The sequence below is a fragment of the Procambarus clarkii genome, chromosome 5, assembly GCF_040958095.1.
Source record: "Procambarus clarkii isolate CNS0578487 chromosome 5, FALCON_Pclarkii_2.0, whole genome shotgun sequence".
In the NCBI taxonomy this organism is placed as follows: Eukaryota; Metazoa; Arthropoda; class Malacostraca; order Decapoda; family Cambaridae; genus Procambarus; species Procambarus clarkii.
Window position 1 is genome coordinate 24294534 of NC_091154.1, and position 23631 is coordinate 24318164.

At 45.1% G+C, this 23631-nt stretch overlaps 1 protein-coding gene across 2 annotated transcripts in view; it reads right to left on the reverse strand.

Moving 5' to 3' along the window:
- The window catches only part of LOC123762687 (kelch domain-containing protein 4), a 154145-nt gene that overhangs the window by 111524 nt on the left and 18990 nt on the right, over nt 1-23631 (reverse strand). For both annotated transcript variants that reach the window (XM_069339975.1, XM_045749377.2), the window contains exons 3-4: nt 18644-18760; nt 16675-16793 (exon numbers count right to left, since the gene is read on the reverse strand). In XM_069339975.1, the coding sequence (XP_069196076.1) occupies nt 16675-16793; nt 18644-18760 (236 nt within the window). The remainder of the gene's footprint in view (nt 1-16674; nt 16794-18643; nt 18761-23631) is intronic.

A 23631-nucleotide genomic window follows, 5' to 3' on the forward strand; every position in this document is an offset into this window, starting at 1 on the left:
ACAGCCATCGAAGCCAAACCCGACCCAGCCGGTAGACCACCATCGCGAAGTTCAGGCTCCCGCACAGCCCCTCGAGCAACCGCCGGGTGACCCGAGGGCCCTCCAGAAACAGACGAAGGCAGGACCTCAGCCGCAGGAGAGACTCTGGAGGGAGAGACAAGGTGGTGGTTCCAGAGTCCCAAACGAGACCCAGCCAAGTCCGAACCTGAGAGGGAACCAGATGGGACTTCCTCCAGTTCACCAAGAACCCGAACTCAGCGAGCTGGGAAAGAACCAAATCCCTGGCTAGCAAGCAAGCTGACTGGCTGGGAGCCCAAACCAGCCAGTCGTCGAGGTAGGCCAACACCCGAACACCTAGGAGACGCAAACGAGCCACCACAACCCGTGTAAGGCGCGTGAATATGCGAGGTGCCAGGTTCAACCCGAATGGGAGACAACGAAAGCGGTAACTCAGACGCCCCACAACAAATCCAAGCCAGTCCCTGAACCGCGGATGAATCGGGACATGCCAGTAAGCGTCCCGGAGGTCCAGGGACATCATCCAAGCTCCCGGCTCCAAAAGGAGCCGAACCTGAGACAGCGTAGTCATCCGAAAGGAGGGGCAATGAACCCAGGGGTTCAGACGGGACAAGTCCAGAATGAACCGCAGGTCCGCGCAGTCCCGTTTCGGAACCGGAAACAGATGGGAAACCCATCTGAGGGACGACGTCGTTTCGACGACGCCCAAGCATACCCACTCCAAGACGACTCGACAGAGCGCAGGGGAAGAAACCTGCCCTGCCAGCCCCGACCCCCCCAAACGGGGGAGGGGCCATCCAACGCCACCGCAGGCCGCGAGACACGACCCGAAAGGCCCACGAATCGTGGGACCAGGGGCGGGCGAACAGTGCAAGCTGCCCCCCCATCGCCCCGTCAAGGGGGCAAACCGCGAAAGGGCCGGCGACCCTTACGAGACCCAGAACCCCGCACAGTGCGAACACCGCGCCGACCTGACGAGGGAGGGTCCGCAGGAGGAGCCAACCCTGCACCTGACACCAGAGGCCTACCACGACGAGAGGAACCCCGAGCCCTGGCACGACCTTTCCGGGAAGACCCACCCCGGGACCCCTGGAAAACCAACAAGTCCGACATCGGACGACAAGCCGCCGACGCAACCTGAATAAACTGCGCCACGGCCGACTCCTCAAACAGAAGAGGACAAAAAGGTGAAGAACGCCTAAGAGCCAGAGCCCAAGCAGATTCCACGGAGGAACCCAGCACCGCCTGCCGACACGCGAGACGGGAAGCATAAAACAGGGAAACCGCATCCCGGAAAATCAGCGTGAACAGCTTCAACAAGGCAGCCGACGAACGCGCAGCCGAGGACAAGGTGCCGGACTCCGGGATGGACCCAAGCGTCCCTACATCCTCCACGAGCCAATCCGAAGACAGCTCCAGGAGGGAAAAGAACCGCAAGGCCGAAGCCAAAAGGCCCCGGGCGCGCAAGTCCTCCGCAACGAGCGCCACCGAAAAGGAGGGAACCTGCACATGGAGCTGAATAACGCCCATATCGCGGGGAAGGGCAGGGGCAAACAAGCACTCATTCAGGTACTCAAGTTTGCCCCGCAGGAAAACCTGAAGCACCGTGGAAGCTTCCCGCCACTCCAGCGTGCGGAAACGACAGAAGGAATGCCAGGAATCCAGACCAAACAAGGGGCAGTCTGCTAGCCAAGACGACTCCGGAACCTCGTAACGGAGCCAGAAAGGAAACGAAGTCCCAAACCTGAACATGGACGGATCCATTTCCGAGGCATAATCTGTGTCACGCAGGAGGTAAGCTGCAAAGGCCGCTCGCACCACACCAGGTTGAATGCGATAAGCCGAAAACCTCCGGAAGGACAGAACCGACGTACCCGGGGGAACACGGAACCGAACCCGGGGAGGGGCCGACACCAAATCCAACTCGCACGCAGAGGGGGGAAAAGAAAACCCCACTCCTTGTAACAATAAGCCCCGCTCAGTGGGAAGAAAAACCCAGGCGGGGTCCAGCGGGGCCCAAGGCCCCCAAGTCAGCCCCTCCCCAGCCTTGAGGTCCTTCACCACAGGACCCGAGGCCGAGTCCTCTCCCCAAGCCCCGACCCCACAAGACAAGGACGGAGCAGCCGGAAAAGCTGGAGGAAGGGGGGCCCACTGGTCAGACCCTGAAGCTTCGGCCGGGAGACAAGACTTGAATGTCTCTGCCGCCCCCCCGGAAGGGGCACCCCCCGAAGCTGCCCGAGTCTCGAGATCAAGTAACCCCTGCTCCGACCCCGAAACCCTCAGATGCTTCGGGGCCGGGAGCAGGGGAGGGGGACCAGAACAAACAGAAGGGGAAGGACGAGGAGGTGCGGACTGAACCAGGATCGAAGCGACCCCCACCCCCAAGTTCGGGTCTCGAAAAGCAAAGCGGGGCAGCCCTGGGGCATCCGGGGGAGCAACCAACCGAGCGCGTTGCAACAGACGAAACCTAGACTGCAACGCATGCGCCGCCTGTACCCGAATAGAATCATCAGAGGATTGGGTAAATTGAGTCACAAGCAAGCAGCAACACTCACAGGACTCAGGGTCGAAAGTATCACCGACCCAACAGGCAGCGTGGCAGAGGCAAAAACAATGAGGGTCACCCTGAGACAAGGGGATCGAGCAACCCTCAAACTCGCACACAGCGAGTGGGGACTCCGGGGTCACATCCATCGGAACCACGTGCCCCCTAGGGGATTCCCAGGGTCCTGAGCGTTTACTTTAAGAGGACTCGCGCTCAGGTAGTCCCAGGCAGGGTGCTGCAAACCGGCACCCAAAACTACCAAGAAAACTTCTAAAGCTGAACCCCAGGGACGTGTACACTCACGGGGACCTAGCAGGGAGCGCCACCGAGGAGAACAGTGGAAGGGCAAAAACAAACTGAATAAAATGACAGAACCCCCCACCAGGCAAAAACAAAAAGAAAAACAAAACCCCACAAGAGGACAGCGAACCCCAAGGAACAGAGCCTTCCGCGATGTCGGGAAATACAAGCTGAGCAGCACCCTGCGCCCCTACCAGTGCAAACTGCCTCTTACCTGCCGGTATCAAGGGAGAACAGAACACCCAAGAGCCCAACAGGCGGCCGAAAAACCGAAAGGTAAAACGGACCAGCAGAGGCAGACCCCGAGGAGCCTGTGGAAGGTGGCCCCAAGCCCCAAGGGCAGTACTTACAGGGCACCTAGGGAAGGCAGCCCTAGGCGCATGCAGCCCGAGTACTGAAGATAACTCCTGGCTCTCGCACCCACAAAACCAACACCACACGCAAAGCACAGTGCAGTAGCGACACCGGAGCCAGAGCACACGACCATCGCCTATAGCATCAGCCTCAAGAACCGAGGTGTGGGTAGCCGGCGCGGGGGGTCTGGGGCTCCCCCTTCCCCCTCCCGGGGAGGGGGGAGCTGCGCAGACAGCAGCGCGGCGGTGTGTGACGTCACACTAGTTTGCTTGTTTTCGGTTGGGGAGTTCTATCCACTAGTTCGGTTTTTGGTAGCAATTTTAACCAGAATAGGGGTTTGTTTTGAGGCGCTTACCTTTCTGGGTGCCTGTTCCGGTCGATGGCAGACATAGAATGCTTCCAACCACACGGGGGCTTCTATAGGCCATTGCTCCCCTTGCCTCTCTGAGGGGGCCCGGTTCTGGCCGTGGTCCCCGGTAGGCCTAAGAACTCCATACACATGACTGATGCCAAAGTCTGACATTAGCATATCAGCCTGGGATAGCTCCGGGGAGCCGACGGGGCTCCCCCCAGAAAAGGTGGTAAGGACACTGCACCAGGTGCTGATAACATTATATACTCAATGATCGCACATGCAGGTCCTGCTGGGGAACAAGGAATATTGGACGTCATCAATGCATCTTGGCAACAAGGCAAACCAACCTCTTGGAAGAAAGCAGACATCATACCGATTCCTAAGTCGAAAGAACCTGGCAATTACAGACCCATTTCATTAACATCATGCATTAATAAAACTACAGAACGGATGGTCTTAAATAGGCTACTGTGGAAGACTGGAGACCTTCATAAACACATATTTGGCTTCACTAGAGGAGTAGGTACTGCAAACTGCATAACAACATTACTAGGAACAGTTAACTCTGGTCCAGCTATAGTGATCTTCCTTGATCTAGAAAAAGCATTCGAACTTGCAAGCCCGCAAGCAATTTTACACACCTTAGTTAAAAAATGTGTAAAGGGAAAAATGCAAGCATGGATTCAAGATTGCCTAAGTCACAGGTATGCTATGTATGGGTATTCGACTTTACAAACAGAGATGCTAGCCATTCAAAAGGCTTTGGAACATGCTCTTGCTGAACACCAACAACATGTTATCATACATACAGATTCGAGAACCGCCAATGAAACCTTGCAACAAGAACACATATGTGATAACATACATCTGATCACAAATGTCATATCATTAATGCAAACACTCAAACAACAAAGCCGACGGGTACTTATCAACTGGGTGCCAAGTCATGTGGGAATAATAGGAAATGGCATTGCAGACGAAGCTGCAAAACTTGCAACTAAGAGAAGAAATGTAGACATTTACATACCACAGAGTCTATCACAGATTAAGAAAGTAATTAGAAACAGAGCAATGCAAAAGATGTACAGTGACCACAACACAGCAGTTGCAACATCAGGATCTGCGGGTTGGTACAAGAATTCAACCAACTACGAACCACTTAGTTTAATGAAAGGGAGCAGTAGAGCAACAGAAGTGCACTTACATCGCATCAGGCTTGGATACCCATGTGTATGGGAAATAGGCTTACAGGTTCCGGGTCAGCACTGTGGAGAAATGCCCGACAGACCACTGGAACATTATCTAACACAGTGCACAGTTACAAACCCATTAAGATTTCAACTTAGATTCAACAGAGCAGAAGAAGTTGTTAAACACATGGCAAAATTTTACTGAAGCGACCATACGAGTAATAAATACTCATACTCCGCCCAAGTAAAACAGAAACAAGCAACACTTAGTGGGCCAGCCAGAGGCTTAGGGCCTGTGCAGGAATATCCCTGCAAAAAAAAAAAAAAAAAAAAAAAAAAAAAAACTAAATGTAACCAACCTTACCCCCTAAATGTCAACCCATGTCTTGCTATTTTTTAAACAATGCTGTTTGTTCACCAACGTGTACAATTGCTGATTTCTACTATGTTATGCCCCTTTTTTTTTATTTTTTATTCCTTCTTTCAACACAATTTATACCTACTGCAGATTACTATTAAGTTTTAGTCAAAGTGTTTTTTCCCCCACACCTTGCCCAAAATGCTATGAGTATTAGTGGCTTTAGGTATTGTATGTACTAGCTCTGTCTATAAATCCAACATTATGTTTGTAAATCATCTGTATGCACTTTTCCCGAATAAAATTTATTTATTATTCAGTAAGTACAGTGGTACCTCGGAATGCGATTGTCCCTGTATGCGAGGTTTTCGGAAGGCGAGGTGTATTTACTCCAAAAATTTGTCTCAGAAGGCGAGGGTTACTTCGGGAGGCGAGTTTGGACGCGAGTTTGTTGATACGCGTACAGCCGACCTAGCGCGTTCGTCGCCCCTCCGCCCCTCAGTTTATTATTGTCTCGCGCTCAGTGACTACCCCCACATCAATTCTTCTCGCGGATTTTCAGTGTTTTGTTGGATTTTTGGTGATTTGTCTATACAATTTGTTATTATATATCTCACCATGGGTCCCAAGAAAGCCAGTGGTAAGGATAAAGGCCAGAAAGCTCATGTGAGGATGACAATAGAGGAGAAACAAGAGATCATTCGGAAGCATGAGAACGGTACACGTGTTGTTGAACTTTGTAGGCAGTACAACAAAGCCACATCAACAATATGCACTATACTTAAGAAGAAAAATAAGATTATGGGTGCTAAAGTGGCAAAAGGAGTAAGAACATTAACGGCACAAAGACCACAAATACTTGAAGAAGTGGAAAAGTTGTTATTAATTTGGATACACGACAAGGAGTTGAGGGGTGATAGTGTTTCGGAGGCCATTATTTGTGAGAAAGCCAGAGTGTTGCACGAAGACCTTCTAAAGAATACCCCTGCAACGAGTGATGCAGATAAGAAAGAGTTTAAGGCAAGCAGGGGCTGGTTTGAAAAATTTAGAAAGAGAAGTGGTATCCATAGTGTTACAAGGCATGGGGTTATGTGATGTGATTATGGAAGGGGACTCCCCTTCCAAACAGTAACTCCTCTCCTCCTCCCCCCTCCTCACCATCTTCCATACGTCTACAGCACTCGACAGCAAGGTAAGTAATAACTGGAACACAGTTTTGTAGGTTTATTTAGATGAATTAGGTAAATTAGGTATAAAAATTTAGTTTGATGTGGGGTTTTTGGGGTAGTCAGGAACGGATTAATTCATTTCCCTTTATTTCTTATGGGGAAATTAACTTCGGAATGCGAGTTTTCGGAAGGCGAGGCGTCTCCAGGAACGGATTAAACTCTTATTCTGAGGTATGCCTGTAAGTATTAAAAGAAGGCACCAAGCTGGGAAGGCTATGTAGCACCATTGTGTGTAACAATAAACCAAATTTTTTTTAACAAATAATGCACCTGTATGGTAAAACAAATCCTGTCAGCTGTAAAAATATTGATGCAGTTATTTAAACAAAAAATATAAGAAAGAAATATTACTGGTTTATTTTTATCCTATCTTTTTGTACTGTACAGTATATCCAAGGAAGTGAAAAATTGAGACATAATGCACAATTTAATGAATGATTAAAAAATGATTAGCATGGATTAGCAGTTCAAAAGAAATATGACTATTTTACATATCAACATGAGATCTTAATGATCCATGGTTAACATGATTTAATAAGGGTAATACAGTATTTGTAATAATACAAACTACAATTTAAAATCTTTATTACTGATTTTTTTTAATTAAGAAGATTAGGTATACACAGCAATGTGCTGCTACCCTATTCTATATGGAATATTACACGTGCAGATAAAAAACTAGCTATAAGTTTATCTAATACTCCCATCTCACAGAATGGTTAGACATACATGGAATCAAGGTAGAAAATACCAGCCTCAATACAAAAAAATATCAACTCTGACTAAACAACTCTTCACGAATTTCACAAGAGGTAAGCACTGAATCATGGAAACATTATATTATAATTACTCTTACCAGTTTCTACAAGACTCCTCTCAAACAATGTATTTTTTAACATGTTTAGGTATACACAGCAATGTGCTGCTTCCCTATTCTGCATGAAGGACCACACAGTGTAGATCAAAAGCCAGCTACAAGCTCATCCAACATCCTCACCACACAGGATGGCCAGTCATACATGGAATCAAGAGAGAACAAAATACTTAACCCCTTAACTGCGTTGCCTCCAAATGTGACACCCCCGCAGTGCGCAGGAAATAAATTCTCTGGAAAAAATTCTTTTTTCTTTTTAAAGTGTCAAAAACCCTTCCCTCAGTATGGGTATGTAAAAAAAAAGGCGAAATTGTACTTACTTTGGCTGCTATGGGGTCCGGAAGTTGGGGCGTGACGTCATCATTCCCCGTGCGCCCGTGCCGTAAGCTCTCAGGGGCGGTGGGGCGCTCGGGGCGGGGCGCGCGAGTTGCCGCGAATATATTTTCGTTCATTTTTTGCGCACCTTTCCAAATACATTTTCATTGTTTTTATGTGCCAATCCAATGTATAATGAACACATACACTATAATATCGCAGTACAACATCCGTACTGTCCGTAGACACTGTGTTACGTGCATGAAACTTGTGTACACATATGCAGCACATATTTACTATGTATCATGCTAATTTGTGTATATATACAATCTACTTACACACTATATACATTCACCATCAACACATTCAGAACACCGCGTAGCAGCTGCTTCGTATGGGCCAACAGCAGCTGCCTCGTATGGGCCAACAGCAGCTGCCTCGTATGGGCCAACAGCAGCTGCCGCGTATGGGCCAACAGCAGCTGCCTCGTATCGGCCAACAGCAGCTGCCTCGTATGGGCCAACAGCACCTGCCTCGTATGGGCCAACAGCAGCTGCCCCGTATGGGCCAATAGCAGCTGCCCCGTATGGGCCAAGAGCAGCTGCCCCGTATGGGCCAATAGCAGCTGCCGCATATGGGCCAATAGCAGCTGCCGCGTATGGGCCAATAGCAGCTGCCGCGTATGGGCCAATAGCAGCTGCCGCGTATGGGCCAATAGCAGCTGCCGCGTATGGGCCAACAGCAGCTGCCTCGTATCGGCCAACAGCAGCTGCCTCGTATGGGCCAACAGCACCTGCCTCGTATGGGCCAACAGCAGCTGCCTCGTATGGGCCAACAGCAGCTGCCTCGTATGGGCCAATAGCAGCTGCCTCGTATGGGCCAACAAGAGCATTTGGCCATCAACACATTCAGAACACCTCGAGTGAGAGCAGCCACACCCAGCCTGTCTCCCTCACTCCAACATCTTACTCGCCAACATTGCTCCTCCCACCATATTGTTATAGTTCTTATTACACATGTTCTATATACCTATCTACATGTTTTATTTACCAGAACTATGTAAGTAAGCCGGTATTGTGTCCAAACAGTACAGTGGCCACCATACACTGCATGAAAAATCACACAGCAGACGACGCTACGATTACGTCACCTCCCTCACCAAAATAGCTCCTCTCAACATTCTCCTGTTGCTGTTCTTACACTATATACACACACTATATATACCCATGTACATATGTGTTGCCCATAGCGAACCACTAAGCTAGTATGGTGAGCAAAACAAGAGTGGCAGCCACACACACAATGAGGCTTCCTCAATTCTCGCCCTCCCTCCCTCATCAAAATTCCTCCTTCCACAATACTACGCACAACGCTAATTATAACCACATTCCTGCTATTATCACAATCCTGGTCACTAATTCCTGTAAATGAATAATTGACCACACGTTTATTTTGAAAAGGAACCTAAGAAATCATTTGAAGATTCCTAGATGAACGAAATAATGCTGTGGTGCTGTGGCTAGCGCTGTGAACATCGTGAACAGCATTGAATCACTGATATTTGAACATTGTACCCAGTCATTATCACACTCAGGCTCTAATATAACACTATCATAGCTAAATAATACAAGTTATATATATATTTTGACATTATTAGGCGATGCTGTGGTCACATGCTGAACAGCAGTGCTGTGCGCTCATGCTGCGAGCGCCAGCCTTGGTTGCTCACACACTACTGAGGCTCCCACACCCGGGAATGTGGACCACGATTTTTTTTTAAGATGGCGTCTGTTTACAAGAGCCCTGAGGAAGCTGATGTGAACCCCATGTAGCCGCGGGAGTTTTGAATGGAACGTGAAAAATACAAATACCCGGAGGCGCGTTGCGCAAACCAGACGTGAGCCTGCAGGCGCGTTGCGCAGTTTAAGGGTTAAGGCTGATCTATTAGCCTCCACTGGCAAAATCTGGGTGCAGCACAAGAATATCTTCCAATATTCCTGAGTGTATGAAGTAATTGCAGAGCTCAAAGTACCTCATACCATTTGGTATGAAGTCACTGAAAACAGGACAATCACAGATATAGTGTTGGAGAGTATGTTCTCTCAAGTAGGACTGAAAACAGATGTTTTTTCCACCAAGAGGGTATAAACCCATGGAACCGCATACCCATTGAAGCCGTAAATGCCAAATTCCAGTTAAAAAATATCATTTAGACAATTGGCGGGCCCTTTAACAAGCCGCCAGCTTTCTGTCCTCGTCGAGGCCACTAGATAGTTAGTGGCCCTTGGGTAAATTCAGTAAATATATACAATAATTGTCACCGCATCTTCCAAGCAACAAGGACAGCTACACAGTATCTCTTAGAATTACGTAGGTAAACAACAAATGTAACATATTTGTATACTACAATGTCGGTGCTGCCTGTAGAAGTTGAAAAACATAGTTTTACTTTGAAATATACTAATTTTATAAGAAAATTCAACGTAAATAGGAGGCAGTAGAACTCCGATAAGCCAGCACTAAATCTTCAATATGAAGAATGTTGCCTGCTCTGATTGGCCAAACGAAACACAGTAGTGACCTCTATCGGCACGCAGGTGAACCAGACCCAGAACCCAAAATCTTCCTAAGTGGACCTACGTGAATTGCATCTAAGCATCTTCTTAGGGCATACTTAGGAAGACATACACAGAGCTTCGTGAGGTGAATAGGAACGTGCCATTCCAAGCAGATTCCAAGGAGTGAGTGAGCACCATCTGTCGGCACGCAAGGCGAGAAGCAAAGAACAAAGACACCACTTCCTTAAGAATCAGCACAAGCAACCTCAACAAGGCAGTCAATGCCCGAGCCACAGAGGCAAGTGTACTGGGCGCAGGCCCGGAACCCAGTGCCTCCACATCCTCCTCGAGCCAATCCGAAGACCTCTCCAGCAGGAAAAAGAAGCGTAAAACCGAAGCCACCAAGGACGACAAATGGGGAGGAAACCTGCAAGTGAAGCTGAACCTGGCCAACATCTCGAGGAAAAACAGGGGGGCAAACAAGCACGCATTGAGGTGCTCAAACTCGCCCCCCCCCCCCCAAGTAAACCTGAACCATATTAATAGAATCTCGCCATTCAAGTGTGCGGGTCCGATACATTCACCATCAACATTATATATATTCACCATCAACACACACAGAACTCCTCGAGTGTGAGCACAGCCACACCCAGCCAGCCAGTCCTCCCTTATTCCTCCAACATCGTACTCGCCATCAGTACCCCTCCTCCCACAATACTGTTATTCACACCAATGTTTCAGGTTCATTTATGTATATCTACAACACATTTACACACACTACACTGTCACACACCATAAACACACTCAGAACTCCTCGAGTGTAAGCTGCCACACCCAGCCAGCCAGTCCTCTTTCTCTCCTCCAACATCATACTCGCCATCACCCCTCCTCCCACCATACTGTTACTGTTTTTATTACACTATTTACATATGTTATGTATACCTATCTACATGTTTTATTCACCAGAATTATGCAAGTAAGCCGGTATTGTGTCCAAACAGAACAGTGGCCACCATACACTGCATGAGAAATCACACAGCAGACAGCAGACGATGCTACAATTAAGACGTCACCTCCCTCACCAAAATAGCTCCTCTCAACATTCTCCTGTTGCTGTTATTACACTATATACACACACACTGTATATACCCATGTACATATGTGTTCCCCATAGCGAACCACGAAGCTAGTATGGTGAGCAAAACAAGAGTGGCTGCCACACACACACACACACACACACACACACACACACACACACACACAGTCAGGCTACCTCAATTCTCTCCCTCCCTCCCTCACCAAAATTCCTCCTTCCACAATACTACGCACAATGCTAATTATAACTACAATCCTGGTCACTAATTCCTGTAAGTGTGTGATGGTAATTGACCACACGTTTATTTTGAAAAGGAACCTAAGAAGTCATTTGAAGATTCCTAGATGGACGAAATAATGCTGTGGTGCTGTGGCTAGCGCTGTGAACATCGTGAACAGCATTGAATCACTGACATTTGAACATTATACCCAGTCATTATCACACTCAGGCTCTTCTATAATACTATCATGGTTAAATAATACAAGCTATATATATATTTTGACATTATTAGGCGATGCTGTGGTCACACGTTGAACAGCAGTGCTGTGCGCTCATGCTGCGAGCACCAGCCTTGGTTGCTCACTCACTACTGAGACTCCCACACCCGGGAATGTGGACCACGATTTTTTTTAAAGATGGCGTCTGTTTACAAGAGCCCTGAGGAAGCTGATGTGAACCCCATGTAGCCGCGGGAGTTTTGAATGAAACGCGAAAAATAAAAATACCTGGAGGCGCGTTGCGCAAACCAGACGTGGGCCAGCAGGCGCGTTGCGCAGTTTAAGAGTTAACCTATTAGATGCCAGACATAGAATGCTTCCAACCACATGGGGGTTTCTATAGGCCATTGCTCCTCGTGCCTCTCTGATGGGGGGGCAGGATCTGGCTTGTGGACCCTGGTAGGATAGAACTCCATCAAATTGACTGATCCGTCATAGTGGCCCCCTCGAGCCACTAGGGGTCCACATGGCTTCAAAACCCACAGGCGTAACAAACAAAAAATCAAAAAAATTTATTTTTATTTTTAATTATCGTAAATTGGTCTCGAGACATATATTTGCCGAACATCGGTGTTGGAACAGTATGGTCTTTGCTCCAATAATGGTCGATTACGTGTTTGACACATGTTTCATGAACATACACAGTGCCAAAAACACATACATTTCACATACAGTCGTATCTTTCCATCGTTGCAAATGTGAATAGTTGGATAACTCCTCCTCATCAATGAGATCAGTCGCATATTTGTTTGTTTCATGAACAATATATTCCATAAGCGGCTCATCAAAATATGCGGTAAAGTAGTCCATTTCACACATATCGGGACCTGTATCAGGGAAAACGTCTGTAATCCCAACATCCGAATTATTAAAGACAGGAATTTGCGGAACAAAATCTGTCCCATCACTCCACACAAAAACACCTGGTGTCTTTCGAGAGCCATTAGCGGCACCACGGCGAGGAAACCATGGACCAGGAGCTGAAGCAGGTCTAGGAACAGTAGGGGGTGGGCAGGGACGGTGACGGAAAATTACTCGATGTTGAGGGTCTTTGTTCATGTGGTGCCACGCGGTGCCGCATGGCTTGGCCAAATGCTGCTGACGCAACAAATTGCCACTTGGCAACACCACACACTCCACTAGCACTAGCAACACCGAAACTATTTTCCAATTCTAAGTCACTAAAACCGGAAAATGATTCACCTTCTTCAGACTCGTCGACCAAAACATCAATATCTTGCAAGGTAGCACATGAACTGTGTGGTCTGGCACAAAGTGGAGTCAAGTGAGGGCGAGGAGGCAAGGGCGAGATGCTAGGCCTAGCCTTTGTGGAGCCAGCATGTTCATTCTCATCGTCAGTCATATCTACATCTGTGGGTTGTGTGTAGTCATGATCAATGTCGGAATTGTCAATATCTGATTCATCACCATCCGGGAACAAATTCTTATTAATTTCCTCTTCGTTCAGAAGTTGCGATGAACGCCTCGTTGAGCGGGGTCGGTTGTTGGTACTTGAAGCGCTCGCCATGGTGTCCGCCAGGTAACTGAGGCCTGTATACAAAGGGAACCCACGCTGGATTTTTTTCCCAGACGGGGTTTGTTTATGGTCGGTTGAGGCTCGCCGATATTACCCCTATCCCATGCAGGGCATTTAAATTATAGCTCTAGACACAAAATCATATACAGTGGTTCCTTGGAATACGAGTGTCCCTGTATGCGAGTTTTTCGGAATACGAGCAGGATTTCCTCGGAAAATGTGTCTCGGAAGGCGAGGGTTACCTCGGAAGGCGAGTTTGTTGATACGCGTACAGGCCGACCTAGCGCGTGGTGGTATGGCGATCGTCGCCTCTCACCCCTCAGTTTACCAGTGCCTCGCACCCAGTGACTATCCCACGTAAATTCTTCACCCGAATTTTCAGTGTTTTGTTGGATTTTTGGTCATTTGACCATAAAAGATATTATATATCTCGCCATGAGTCCCAAGAAAGCCAGTGGTAAGGTTTAACCTAAGAAAATAGTGCTGCGTTTTGGACGATTGAATGGCAACACTGAAAAGTGTATACTCTTTTCACTGTCCTCACATTAACACTTTCGCTCGGGGATGACGCAGCATTGCGTCATCCGTTTACTGGCGGTAATGCCGGGGATGACGCAGCATTGCGTCATCCACTTTAAAAATTCGCCAAAAATCAGGTTTTTATCCGATTTTTTGGGGACTGGTTTTAAAATGTGCGCCGATGTCTTCCCATTTTCTTTGTTGAGCCTCGTCGCCCTCAGGCTGCTTGGCACACGCCGTGGGCCCATTGTCTTTGCTCCACTGTTGTGACCAATGTCGCTTCCCCTCGCATCTCAAACGTGTGAACATTTCGGCTATTTTCCGTGGCTATATTTCTTACTGCGGCTTTAGAAACTATCTACGCTTACTCCACGATGGATAGTAATCATGAACAAGGCCCTTCCAGGAAGAAAATTGCGAAAGAAAGGCTTGAAAAGGGTAGGAATTGGGAGTGTAGCAGGAAGGCCTCTGAGCACTCACTCACGGCTAACACGTGGCCCGTCTTCAACTCGTCGGCGGTTGGAGCGTGACCAGGTTTTTTTTTTTTATAGGCTAATGTTCCTCTAGAGAATTTTATTACGAACCCATTGAGACCAAAATGAAAGACCTAGGACAAAAATTGAGGTGACCAGAGTGAAAATAGTGAAAACATTTTATCCCGTTTGCGCGCTCCCGGGTAACTCGTTCGCACTTTCTCTGTTTGCTGCGGGTAATTAGCCGGGCTTTTGGAGTTTATATGCATTTAGTGCTGTAGAGAATTTTATTGCGAACACAATGATACCAAATTTAATCTCGTAGAAGGAGAATTGAGGTGACAAAGTTGAAGAGAGTATACACTTTTCGGAATTAACGCGCGCTTCCGTGACACTCTGGGGCCCATATCGCCCTGTCGAGGGGTGGCGCGCGGGGTGAGCGAAAGTGTTAATTTTCGATTTACGTATTTCATTTTTATACCAGTGTGTTCACAATAAAATGTTCTATAAGAACATTAGTATAAAATGTCACACAAGGATGTGTTAGACCGGCACCAAATAAAAAACTACGTCGATTACACTTGTCATGTCAACAATACAATGGTCTTACCTCGATGGTGCAATGCTACGCCATTCTCCCAAATAGGCTATGCGGCTATTAGAGAAAATGGAAATTTCATGGCGGACATTTTCAAACTATCTCAAAGTCGATCTCATAACAAATAGAGTTTATAGAAATGTTTTTTCTCGTGACTCGTGAGCGAGTCCGCTGTACGACCTCAACACAAAACGTGGTAATGCTCTTGAGCGCCGTGATAACGCTAAAGTGTTAAGAAAATGTGTTTAGTATGGGAAGAATTGCAAAGTTTTGTTGAAAAAACTCGCCCAGATAAAGCTGTAGCAGGCCGTTGCATTGACCTTTTAAATGACAATGTGATGTCTTACTACAAACAAGTGTTAAAATGTAGGGAAAAACAAGTGTCTTTAGAGAGATTCTTAGTAAGACAAGCAAGTCTTAGTGGTATGCAGGCAAAACGTGCCAGAGTGTGCACACCAGTGAAGACCTTACTGCCTGATGTCATAATGGACGGGGACTTCCCTTCCAAACAGTAACACCTCTTCTCCTCCCTCATCCTCACCATCTTCCATCTTCCAGCAAGGTAAGTAATAACTTGAACATAGTTTTGTAGGTTTATTTAGATGAATTAGGTATAAAAATTTAGTTTGATGTGGGGTTTTTGGGGTAGTCAGGAACTGATTAATTCATTTCTTATGGGGAAATTAGCTTCGGAATACGAGTTTTCGGAATACGAGCTGTCTCCAGGAACGGATTAAACTCTTAAACCGAGGTACCCCTGTATATATGATGTGCACGGTTTCGGTTTTGTCACTGTTTTGTTATCATATATATATGATTTGCGCGGTTTAAGGGTTAATAATGAAATATAAACAAAAATGGACGACACTTAAAACAATGGATATATATATTAGAGTTTAGGTTCAGGAAAGTCTTTGTAAAATACCAGTTTGGAAAAAGAGTTGTTGATTTATGGAACAAATATAGGCATAAGCTTGCTGGATTGTTTTAAACATAAGTTAAAATTGTATATGAATGGTTTGGGTGATTATAATTATGACCTTCCTCCTACCCGCCAAACACACACCGAAACTACGACGTTGGTACAACGTTCGAACAAGTTTTAACACCTCCTAACCAGTTATAACAACCAATATAGCAAGTTGTAACAACGTTCTAATACGTCATAAACACGTTAAGCCAAGATGTAACAACTGTATTACAAATTGTAACTAGCGGAAAATAGAGAGAGTTTCGGTTTGTGTTTCCAGGGTATAGACCAATATGAGCTGCCTTGCACGGGCAGTTTCATTATTCTCATCTTTTTAAGTCAGGATAAATCAAGGGACACAAATGACTTGTCAAAAAGTACACGTAGAAGAAGTGTTATAAAACGGCATAAGCCCACTGAGATCTAGAATCAACATCTCAAGAAATGTAACAAGTCTACTAAAATCTTGTCTCCACCTGCCAGGTAGCTCATGTAGACAAGCCCAGTGGGAGAGGTGCTGCCAGCTGGTGGTAGCTTGGGTAGGCAACTACATAGTCCAAATGTTAGTTACCAAGATTGATTCGTTGAAAGTTGCCCATAATGACAGGCAGGAAATAGTAAAAGGCAAAAGTTTTTTTTTGTTTACCTGTCTGGAAGTGCTCCGTAACATCAGTACAGTAAAAGCTACAGGGGCTATCTGAAACATTTCCCCACTGTGTCAATGTAAAAGAGTAGTCCCGTCTAAATGTCACCAATCCAAGCCAGAATCCAAGCCGTCCCAGCGGATCTTACCATAGGCAGCAATGAAAAGATATACTGTAGTTCGAGAAATTATGATACCAAAGGGAAAATTAAATCAAAATAAAAACTTCAATTTCACCAACATACGTAATTTTTTCCCATCTCTTGCTATTGAAGTGAAAGACCCAGAGATCCTTGAAGTGGTAGAACTGTGCCTGTGTGTGCGACGTGAACTCTCCTCCAAATATCCACAACTGGCCTCCACTCTGAAAATAACAATGGCACATATGAAAATATCTCAATTTAAGGAAAATGTAGAAACCAGAGACTTGAAGAAGAGAGTAAAAGGAAATTTTCCCACCCATCTGAACTTGATCAGAACGTGTTCACGCATCATCCATGCAGCAGCCAACAGCCGGCTTAATCGTCGGCGTGGCACTAAATTGGAACGCAATTATACAATGAACTTTATTTATTTTTGCTATGCAGTATAAAATATATCCTACCTGAAAGTTACTTAAAAAAATTACCCGACAATTAACTTCGGAAATAACGACCAAGGTACAGCCCCATATAGGCCGTTAAATCGAGTGGATACATTTAGAATCTATGATGAAAACAAACCTATTTGGAATCTATGCAACCCGTTCTCGCAAATTTAATAAGTCAATATTGACTTATTAAATATGTGCATAGGTGACATACTTAACATAATAGATACCCTTAAAAAGATTCATAGAAAACACCGACCTTACCTAACCTTGTTAGTATCTTAACACTTTCGCGCTATCTGGACGCGCCGGCGCGTTCGGTTTCGTCTAACGTAAACGCATAGTGGACATAAAGTTATGTCAACTTTTAAAATATTTGCATAAAATTCAATTTTTATCCGATTTACTTTGGGTTTGTTTCAAACTGCGCGCTATGAGGCTCTCTTTCTCACCACTAGGCTGCATGGTACAATAAGTTCATGAAAGGTGTGGATAACTTCGATCAAATGGTATTTTGTCCCAAACGGGTTGCAGGTGGGTGACTTTAGCCGTTTATACTGGTAATTCTTCCCCCATATCATGTATTAGATGCATATGTCTGTTTAGGGAATTTTATTCCGATCAATATACAACCAAAAATAACTGTGTGCAACAAATATAATCTTGACAAACATAACAAAAGTAAAAATATTTCGTGTGTGTTTGACGCTCACTGATATGTTCCAGCGTTGTTTTATATTTGTCGCTATTCTAACTTACGCTTTGTTGATATTTTTTACCTATGGGCACATAGAACATTCTATTGCGAACACATTGACATAAAAATGAATGACGTACATAGAAAATTAATGTCATGAGAGTGAAATAAGTATAAACTTTCAAAGCGCCGTGCGTCGTCCCGTCACCGATACCGGGTAACAATTTCACCACTTCCCACACTCTTGCGGGCGGGCTGCATCATTATTCTACGCTTATATTCATATCACCGTGTTGGGAATTTCATTGCGAGTCCATTGATACCAAAATTAACGCTGTAGAACAAGTGTGGAGGTGATTACAATCCCAAGAGTAAAAACATTTTGTTGCTGATGGGCGCTCACGGCGAGTCATCTACGTAGTTATTTATTTGGTGCTGGTATCCCTATATGTTTCGTGACTTATTTTACTAATGTTCTTCTAGAGAATTTTATTGCGAACACGTTGGTACCAAAATGAAATACGTAGCATGAGAACTAAGGTCAGAAGAGTAAAAAGAGTATACACATTTTTGTTTTTACGCTTAAGCGATAAAAACGCAGCGCGCACATTCGGTTGGCTGAGTGACCTTTGCGGAGAGCGCGAAAGTGTTAAGATAAGCATCTTATTGCTTCGTAATTACAATTATTACCTAACCTATAATAGGTATAGGTTAAGTAATAATTGTAATTACGAAGCAATAAGATGCTTATCTTAAGATACTAACAAGGTTAGGTAAGGTCGGTGTTTTCTATGAATCTTTTTAAGGGTATCTATTATGTTTAGTATATCACCTATGCACGTAGTTAATAAGTCAATATTGACTTTACGAATTTGCGAGAACGGGTTGATCTATGACACAAACTCCAACAACAATTCAGTTAGCTTACCTGTGAGAGCGCAACAGCTTGGTGGCCCGATCTTGGGGGCGGGCCTCCTGGACTGCTCACTTTAAGCCAACGATTTTGTTTGATAGTATAGAAGAACAGGTCATTGAACATTTTTGTCTGAAAACAAACACATATATTAAGTTCAGGAAGGTATAAGTGACTAGGTACATTTTAAGGTATGGGGGGGGGGACTAACAGTGACTAGGGTACATTTTAAGGTATGGGGGACCAACAGTGAGGTAGCCACTGCACTGCTCTGCCGCCAAATATGGCAAACCCATGATGCGCAGGAAATAAATTGTTCGCAAAATTTTTTTGAGACTTCTAGACTTGTTAAATACCCTTCCCTGATCACATATAAGTTGAAATGAAATCAAAATTGTACTTACTTTGGCCGCAGTGGGGTCCAGAAAATGGCGTGTGACGTCACGGATTAGTGGTCGCCCGTGACATAGACTTCCAGAGCCAGTTGCGCGCCAACTTCAACACTGTGTTACTTGTATCACAAATGTGTCCATAAATATTGATCATATTCCCAATATTTCATGGTCATATATATACATTTATAACATATTTAGAAACTGTACACTATCACACACTATATACATTCCCTATCAACACACTCAAAACTCCACGAGTGTGTGATAATCAGAGAAGCAGTCAACGGGACATAGGGGAACTTTGCACTCAACGCACCAGGTGCAGATGCATCTTCGCTTGGGTTCCCTATATTGTGTGTTCTTGCAGACAACGCAGGCACATTTACCCTTGCTCATGATCCTGTGCCTGGCATATAACCTAGCATGTGTACACCCAGAATTTCCTTACCCCTGAGTCTGTCAGGAACTGAGTGTGGCATTGTTGTTGGCATCATCCCTCCATCCCAAACTTCATGAGAAGTTGTGGCACTAGAGCAACACTGATCGTACATATTGGGGGTCTCTTGCCAGATTTCACGAGATACATATTGAATCAGTTCAGCACAGCAACGTCAATGAGGTGGAAAAAGAATTTCTTCGTCCATTTCACAGATTTTCACATGCCCTCGACGGCACCAAGCATCATGTCACATTTATCAATTAGTCGCATGTTTACATTGTAGTTAACCCTTAAGCGGCTAAGGGGTCCTGAAGAGATTTACACCCCTGTGCGCAAGAAAAAGGGGTGTGTTATTTCGTCTTCTAAAAATGTTAATTTGTGTTCCCTGAGCACGGGAAAAATTAAAAAATCGTAGGTCACATATTTTGGGCGCAATAGGCTGAGGAAGTCTGGCAAAATGTGGGCATAGAGAGAGCAGTCATCAGAGGCAGTCAGCATCACCTAAGCTGTCAGGTGGCAGTTGCCACAAAGATATTATAATCTAATTATTTCAATGTCTCTTGATTTATTTTTTCTTAGTTTTTTGCAGTAATATTATTCAATAGTGTGTAGTGTGATAGATTTATATAATAAAATGTGTGAATCATCACTATACTCAAAAGTATGGTGTTCATAATAGTGATTCAATTATTGTGTTCATAAAACAATAAACAAATAGTTTTGCCGTTATTACACTATATACACACATTATATATAAGTATCTACATGTTTTGTTCACCACAACTGTACAACTAAGCTGATATAGTTAGTTCAGGCACTAAGGGACATCGCTACACACACACAGTCAGCTGGCGGCTGCCTCCCTCACTCATTCAAGGTCAGGCGCACTAAAATCTCTCCCCCAACAATACTGTTTATAATGTTATTACACTATATACACACATTATATATAAGTATCTACATGTTGTATGCACCATAACTGTACACCTTAGCTTGTAGGGAGCATAGTGGCCACCCTCTACACAGTGAGACAAATCATGCAGATGACGCCACCTCCGTCACCCAAATGGCTCCTCCCAACATAATCCTTTTGCTGTTATTACAATTACATACACATTATATATAAGTACCTACATTTGTGTTCACCATAGAGAACCACTGAGCTGATATGGTGAATGCAGACAATAACAGGAGGCCACACAGTCAGTAAACGACGCTATCTCCCTCCCTCACTCCCTCAGCATTACTCCTCCCACACAGTCCTAATTATCAACAATCCTGCTATTATCACGATCCTGGTCATTTTTATCACAGTCAGGGGTCATCTGTAATACTGTCATCTGCTTGATACCTGCTTGATGGGGTTCTGGGAGTTCTTCTACTCCCCAAGTCCGGCCCGAGGCCAGGCTCGACTTGTGAGTTTGATCCACCAGGCTGTTGCTTGCAGCGGCCTGCAGGCCCACATACCCACCACAGCCCAGTTAATCCAGAACTTCTCTTTGAAAACAGTCCAGTTTTCTCTTGATGATGTCCACAGTTGTTCCGGCAATATTTCTTATAGTCGCTGGGAGGACGTTGAACAACCGCGGATATTATATAATATTATATGTATATTTATAATATTATATGTATATTTATAATATTATATGTATATTTATAATATTATATGTATATTTATAATATATGTATATTTATAATATATGTATATTTATAATATATGTATACAGTATATTTATAGTATTACATATGTTTATTTGTTCAAGTTTATGTGGGGGGTACTTATCGCCTTGTGGAGAAATATGGTCCCTTTGGGGACCATATAGTTGACCGCTGTTTGTCCCAGGTCGGGGGAAGGATGCCACCGATTGCCAGTTACTTGATTTATACACTGATTATTTGCCTGTAATACCCTAAGGGATTTTCTGCTTTCTTCCGGCTTGCAATGCAATCCTCAGCAAAGCTTGCAATCTTGCAATCATTGCTAAATAATACCAGTTACATATTTATTTTGACATTTTTAGGCGATGCTATGATCACAAGCTGAACAGCAATCCTGTTAGCTCATGCTGCATGCACCAGCCTTGGTGGCTCCCACAGTACTGTGGTGATGGTGCAGTTCTGTGGTTGCAAAGACACAATTGTTAGCTCAGAGAAAGGAATTCAGGTCCTTGGGGATTTGTAACATGTAATTGTAACATATGCTTTCTTGAAACTGAGGGTCCCCCATGGCCCTGGGGCATGCTGGGATTTTTTTTCTAAAATGGCGGACGATCACTGGAGCCCTCAGGCATCCATTTCATACCCGCGTCACCATGTGTCAGTTTTAAATAGTACGCTATACCCAAGAGGTCCCTGAGGCGCGTTGCGCACCACCCATCGAGAGCCTCAAGGCACGTTGCGCAGTGCAGTGACTAGGGTATATTTTCAGGTATGGAGGGAACCAACAGTGACTAGGGTATATTTTAAGGTATGGAGGGACCAACAATGAATAGGATATATTTTTAAGGTACAGAGGGACCAACAATGACAAAGGTACATTTTAAGGTATGGGGGACCAACAATTACTAAGGTACATTTTAAGGTATGGAGGAACAAACAGCGAGACATTTTAGGGTATGGGGGGGGGTCAAAGTGTGACCAAAGTACATTTTAGGGTACGTAAGGGGTACTGGATGTGACCAAGGTACATCTTAGGGTACGTGTGGGTACTGGATGTGACCAAGGTACATCTTAGAGTACGTGTGGGTACTGGATGTGACCAAGGTCCAAGACACTGGATGTGACCAGAAGGCATGGCAGGATGTGCAGAATACCCCCGTTGAAGAGCAGAGGTGCAACAGGTACTCAGAGAGAACTCTATCAACATCAGAGGCCCGAGACTGTTCAACATGCTTCCGCTACACATAAGGGGCATAACTGGCCGACCCCTCACAGTGTTTAAGAGAGAACTTGACAAACATCTCCAAAGGATACCTGATCAACCAGGCTGTGACTCATACGTCAGGCTGCGAGCAGCCACGTCCAACAGCCTGGTTGACCAGTCCAGCAATGAGGAGGCCTGGTCAACGACCGGGCCGCGGGGTCGCTGAGTCCCGGAATCCCCTCAAGGTAACCTCAAGTTAAGGTACATTATAGGTTTCGAGGGAAACCAACAGCATCAGTGTTACCATTAGGACAACTAGTCAGCCGTATAGTGCTCAGGTGCTCATCTGAGAGGGATGCAATACTGACTGTTGGGGATTACAGTTTTATAAAAATACATGATTTTTGTTTTTGCTGTAAATTGTTCAGCATAAAATAATGGTGCATCTTCATAGTCATGTCCCATAAGCAGAGCTATCATGCTCTCTGTGCCACACACCATGGTCAAATACCCCAAGCAGGCCTATCATGTTCTCTGTGCCACACACCATAGTCAAGTGCCCCAAGCAGGCCTATCATGTTCTCTGTGCCACACACTATAGTCAAGTACCCCAAGTAGGTCTATCATGTTCTCTGTGCCACACACCATAGTCAAGTACCCCAAGCAGGGTTCTCATGTTCTCTGTGTCACACAACAACTCAATAATAAACAGGTACAACCTCGATTCAACGTACTATATGGGACCAACCCCAATGCGTTGGAGCGTTGGATGCGTTGCAAGAGGTGACCTTCAGGAGGTGTTTGCATCAGTGTCTTTTTTTTCTTGTACACAATAAAAATGCATTATCACATAATATACTGTACCTATATATTATTATTCTACTAAAAAATACTGTGTTACATTTGTTATTTACCTTACTGTTGGAGTTATGTCCATCTTGAAATCTCATGGAGTTGTAAATGCTGTACAGTAAATACGTACTGCAGTGTATTATACCATTAGCACTGTGTTGATTAACCCTTAACATGCTCGGGGTTTAATATCCTGCCATCCCCACAGGCGCAGGTCATTTTGAAAAAAAAAAAAATATTTTTCTTTCTAACCTGTTAATTTGTGTTCACTGATCACGGGAAAAATAATAAAAAAATCGTAAGTGGCATATATTGCCCACTATAGGGCTGGGAAGTCTGGCAAATTATAGGCGCTGACTCAGCGTGCGTCCCAGGCGGTCTGTTGCTCGCAAGCTGTCAGGCCAGAGTTGCCACAAAGAGATAATTACCGAATTATTTCAATGTCTCTGATTGA